General features: G+C 37.0%; 1 protein-coding gene across 1 annotated transcript in view; it reads right to left on the minus strand.

Moving 5' to 3' along the window:
* LOC104513871 (E3 ubiquitin-protein ligase MYCBP2-like) overlaps positions 1-5697 on the minus strand; it is a gene marked incomplete at its 5' end in the record, with an annotated part of 44090 nt that extends 38393 nt beyond the window's left edge. Inside the window, 3 exons of the mRNA XM_010157369.1 lie at positions 2820-3032; positions 4651-4795; positions 5525-5697. Coding sequence (XP_010155671.1) covers positions 2820-3032; positions 4651-4795; positions 5525-5697 — 531 coding nt within the window. The remainder of the gene's footprint in view (positions 1-2819; positions 3033-4650; positions 4796-5524) is intronic.
* Between the last annotated feature and the right edge of the window lie 303 nt (positions 5698-6000).

Consider the following 6000-nt stretch of genomic DNA (forward strand, 5'->3'; position numbering starts at 1 on the left):
TCACTTTCCCTTTAAATCACCACTACTTAGATAACAAAGATACCTATTGCGAACAAAAAAAAGTTTGAGCTGTGGCCCAGGACTTTTCCAACACGTCCTGTAGTCTATCCCTACAGCTTCCAAATGTAGGCAGTGAGCACAACCCTAGTTATTTGACTAGGAGAGTCAGACATCTGTAGGTTCATCAACAAAGAAACCTCTTGAAACTGTAGATTGGCAGAAAAAGGGATAAATGCCCTGAAACATCCTGTTTCATGACCTGCCAGAGAGTAAGCACACACCGTCCACAGCACAAGATGCAATCAAGACTGGACTGTACTGCCTGGCTGCAGAACACTTTTCAAATGTACGTTTGAAGAGGAAGGAGATGGTGACATAAAAAAAGGTTCAGAATACCTAACCACTCATGCTACTGCTACCTGATAGGCCAAACACCTCTTTTCCCACTGTGGACAAGGTTGACTGGTGCTAGGCTTGAAGAAATCTGAAGATATATAGGATACAGTAGTTTGGAGATCCGCAGGCAGCACACTGAAGTTAATAAAATATGTTGCAGGTCAAAAACTGCAAACCAGCTCAGTGAATTTACAAATGGAATTTTGGATCCCCTTTCTTTCTACTCAAAGTAGAGAAATTCCCTCTATATTGTGGTGATATTTCCATTGATTCCCACTAGAAACAGAATGGTTTCCTTGCACAGTTTCTTGTGAAATGACTGCACTGAAAAGCCCCATAAGAAGTAGATAATGGTAGTGCCAGAAGTGCATGAAGTACCTCAGCAAGAATATCTTTGGGCTGCAATGGCTGCTGAGTTATCAGATTCCCATGTTAAATCCCGAAGAAGAAAAGAGATGGGCTAAGAACATTTGAACACACGTGCAGATCAGCTGTTTCGGGTCTCTGTACAAGATTTGGTTTGGGGTATCAGTCCCCCAACATGTCAATTGTTGTCATGAGGTGAGAAGCTAGAATTTCTAATCACATTTGGATGCTTCTAACAAGTATCAATACAACATGCAGGCCGGTATAGGATGAAAAGGTCTGCATTTTACACTGAGATGAGTTTGCTCAGTATTGCAGGGAGGGAAGCAGGAGAGAATTTTTACACTTCCTTGAATCAGTACAGTTGTTAATAAGCTGGCAAAGAACAGCAGGTAACACATGTGCATTTCCCACAAAGCCAGACAGCTGTTAATTTAAGCAGCAACCTATTAGCTCTCTTGAATTAAAAAAAAGAAAAAAGAGTAAAAAAGAGTTAATGGAAAAGACATACAAAACTAACCTCTCCAAGCATGTTTCAACAAGTAGAGATTTTTTTTTTGTATTTTACCTTGGCATGCATCTTTTACTTTTTTGCTTTTAGATTGCAAACATTTGTACTATTATTATCTACTAAGATGACTTAAATGAATACTTGCATTTTCATTTTATCTTAGCCTGATTCAAGTTAAAATTTATTACAAGATAGCTAGTTAACATCAAGCATTCCTTACTCCAATGGTCCATCAAATCTAGAGACTGATTTCTGGACAACTTGCACTTGCTCCACAGTTAGTAACTCTGGAGTATCTAATGCATTGCAAGGTGCATCACTAACATCTGTGTAAGCAAGTTTTAAACCTGTTACAGGAAAAGCAGCAGCAGGTACCTGTGGACAATGATTATCAGTACCATCTGAGTTCCAACTTGAATAAATAATGAATTTCCCACCCTCCCTTAAGTCACTGGTAAAAATAGCAATTAGCATCAAGCCAGGAAGTGACCTTTGAGTACCCCAAGTAAAAAAAAATATCCCAAACAAAACACCAACACTCTCCCCCACAAAAAGAACACCCCAAAAAAAACCCCAAACAACAAACAAGCAAACCACACTTGTCTCCTTGACAGACACTTCCTAGCTCTAAATATTTTTTCAGAATGTGATTTAACAAGTTTTTGAACCATTTGTTATACACCATATTAATTTCATAGTTCCTTCATTGACTCATTAAGACCCTATTTAGTAGTCAGCTGCATTATTTACACATAGCTTATGTAGCACTAACCTCTGTAGAAACAACCTTGTATGCTCTAAAAGATGCTAGTTTGCTACTTCCCTCACGTAAGTCTGTACTGATTATACTTAATATCCTTCTGTAACTGCTGATTAATGATGTCTTAAGTTGTCTAATCATCAGTTATACGTATCACATCACATCATGTCATTATGTAAATATAATGCATATTCTAATATATTATATGATTCTATGATTCTTAAATCAACATTCACTGTTCAGTTTTCATCTCTTTAAAAACTATTGCTGGCAAAGTCTCTGAGCTGATCCATTTGACAGTACCTGATTTCAACAGATGATGTTTAATACTTAAGCACTGATGCACCAATCATTTGTATGGTCTTTTTCTATGCTGAGCTCCTATTTTTAACTTCGTTCACTGGTTAACAGTTGGGTTTTTTTAATAGATTCACTGCAACACTCCAACTCTGTACAGCTACATTGGTTTGACTTCCCCTCCACCATTTCAATAGCTGTTTTAATTTCTCCTGAGTGACACAGACTAGTTTGTTAAACAGTGTAATCAAAGTCAAAGACAACTTTGTTTTTTAAATGATAACCCTGTTTATAATTGCTTTAAAATCCAGGTAATCGGCCCTTTTAATGCACATGCAGAACTTAAATATAAGCAAAGTAATTTGTAATTAATGTATTTTTAGATTGTGACCAAACTGTAATATATTTTTTTCCTTCTTGTTTGCATACCCTTTACACACTTTGAATGCTGATTTTTACAGTTATATTGCTTAAATGACAATAATTTACCTTCATCATTGTAATAGCAATATATCGAGCTTCTTTTACTATCATTGGCTCATAGGAAGAATCAAGCTTTGGTGAAGGAAGTCCTCCAAAGGTCATATCACTGCTAGGGGAAGCAGCTGTTGCAGGACTCCCTGGTATCCGTTGCACCTTTTTACCTGGTTCTTGTTGCAAAGACGTTTTTTTCTGAGAAACAGGAATAGCTTTGACTTCTACCTGCAATAAGATGTGGAATACAGAGGATGATTTAGGGAGAAACACATACATTCTTTTACATCTGCTAAGGTACCATGAAAAAGTGCTTAGAACGCTGACTATAAATCCAACTGTGTTAAAAACCAAAGTGTCTACACTAAACACTTTGCAAAGTCAAGCACAGCATCTCTGAAAAATGTAAATGGACAGGAGAGAAGCACCCAACTGACTCGATCAGTAAGGGCCAGTGTCAGTTCTGCCAGCCCCAGAAGATGCTACGAAGTAGGGAAGAGAGCCTCCCAGATGAACGCACAGGTTTCAGAGCAAGTCATCAGGGCCTGCTAGATCTGGATCAATAGTGGCCAGATGGGATCTTGGCTAGCTCTGCCACCCTACTACACCAGTACTGTAGTACATTTATGCTGTGCTCTTTAATGCATGTGTTTTCTGCCCAAAGATAACACAGACCTCCATGAGTGAAGGCTAGAATCAGTCAGTACTTAAGTCTTCTGAGGAAGAACAGACTATCTCAAAAATAGGTTTACTCACCACTCATCATAAATCTGCAATACAGTGAGTTTAATTGCTGCAAATTTCATATGCTGTTTTAATTTATTAGATGTTGTACACTGAATGAACCCAACAGAATGATTAAATTGATTTAAAATTTCAGTTACTTTAATACATTCATGAAGAAAAAGAATAACTAAACAAGAAATCCGTCAAAAATTTTTATGTGCATATTCTGACATATCCTTTTCCTCATTGATAGAGTAGAATCATGACTTAAAAGTTTTCTACTTCCTCTGTCACACATTAAAGTCAGTAGTCACACATTTAGATTTCAATTAAGCTGTATTTGCGACTGATTCTTGCATACTGTTATCTTTACAGCTCACTGTAAGATAACTCTCGATTATTACATTCTATGCAAAGAACAGATTTAAGAGTTTTTATCACAGGAATTACACCTTTGTATAAGGTACTTCACCTGCTTTGGGCCTGAACAAAAGCAAGTCTTGAAAATATTCATACTACTACAGAGTAAAAGTGGGCTTTAAAACAAAGATGTAACCTAATGTATTAAAACAATGTGAAAATAATTTTGTGTTTGTTTTCTTTTGCTTACATGCTTTGCTACTTCAAATCAGTCGACTTTTATACATATCCCATAGGTTTTAATTCTAAGTCTGCAAGGGTTTTCTTAGAAACAGAAAAGGAGAAAGTGCTGTTCTAGTCTACAATAAAGTCACTATAAAAAGGACCTTATATGTGCTTCTGATTCTTGCTCCTATTATATTTATTCCATTTAAAATTTGTAATATGCTTTCCTGGCTTACAAGTTAAAAAATGTATTCTTGTCACCTTACACATCATCACCATCAAACATTGCATACAACTGATTATTTCCAGAAGTACACACGTAGTTCATTACAGACAAGATTTAAATTACATGAAATGGTGTTGGCATAATACAGAATTTGATTATCTTGTGGATTTAGAGGTAAAAATTCTGACTACATTGAATTTACAAATGCTATTTTCTGCCCCTATACAGGGGTATTCTGTGGAATACCTACAACAAATACTAAAAGAAGGCGTGATGAAGTAGAAGAACAGCCAAGATGACAACAGTTACCTTCATATTAGGAACATGAACAACATCCCCATACTGATCTTTTGTTTGTACTGTAATAACAGTTGGCCAACCGCATCGAATGTCATCCTTATTCAAAATCAGTGAAGTTTTTTGAGGATCAGCATACGAATCTGGTTGAAGCCACCTACAGCAAAGAAACATTTAAAATCTCTTACAGGCCCCCAAAAGATAAATTCTTACTCTGTACAAACATGACTTAGCTCTAAGAAAGGATGCAGAGGGTCTGAATATTTAAATGCTTTTACCTAATATATTATAGAAACAATACCATCAAATAGTTTTACTTAACATTCGATACAAATGTTCAAAGAATCCCAGAATGGTCTGGGTTGGAAGGGACCTTAAAGACCATCTAGTTCCAACCCCCCTGCCATGGGCAGGGACACCTTCCACTAGACCAGGTTGCTCAAAGCCTCATCCAGCCTGGCCTTGAACACTTCCAGAGATGGGGCATCCACAACTGTTCCAGTGCCTCATCACCCTCAGAGAGAAAAATTTCTTTTATGTATCTAATCAAAACCTCCACACTTTCAGTTTAAAGCTGTTAGCCCTTGCCTGTCACTACAGGCCCTTGTAAAAAGTCCCCTCCCAGCTTCCTTGTAGCCCCTTCAGGTACTGGAAGGTGCAATAAGGTCTCCCCAGAGCCTTCTCTTCTCCAGGCTGAACAAGCCCAACTGTCTGAAAAAACCCAACTCCCTCAGCCTGTCCCCACAGGAGTAAAGTTCTATACACAAACAACAGTGTAGAGATTTTGAAATTTAACACAAAACTAAACATTTTCTATTTTGCTACAAAACTTAAACATTACATTTATAAAGTAATGGGTTTATTATGCAGCACACAAACATTTCACCTTGCCAGTCGTCCACCACTTGATCCTGGTACACAAGCAATGAAATCCTCCAGAAATGACTGCTCATTGCTTTGTACCTGCAGTGGAAGACTTCCTTCAAGAGCTTCCAAAATGGTTGGTGAGTGAGATAGTGCCAAGCCTTTCCCTAGAATGCCGGAATGAGATTTGCACACCTTTTTTTGGGGGGGGTTTGGGGTGAGGATGAAAAGAAGGAGACAAAACAGCTTTTCAGTATCTTAGATTTAGACACTTTCCCATAATGTGACAAAAGTGGCACAGACGTGGGCACTAAAACCCATGCAAATAGGAGAGTTGATAACCTTTACACTTATGAAAGTTTAAAAAAAAGTCTGTTCACTCTATAAAACAATCATTTATGTAATAAGATTGTAATAAGAAATTGATTAAGAAAATAGATTAATTAATCTTTAATTAATTTAATACTTCAATTAATCAATTAATGAAAATTTATTAAT

The sequence above is a fragment of the Eurypyga helias genome, unplaced genomic scaffold, assembly GCF_000690775.1.
Source record: "Eurypyga helias isolate BGI_N326 unplaced genomic scaffold, ASM69077v1 scaffold258, whole genome shotgun sequence".
In the NCBI taxonomy this organism is placed as follows: Eukaryota; Metazoa; Chordata; class Aves; order Eurypygiformes; family Eurypygidae; genus Eurypyga; species Eurypyga helias.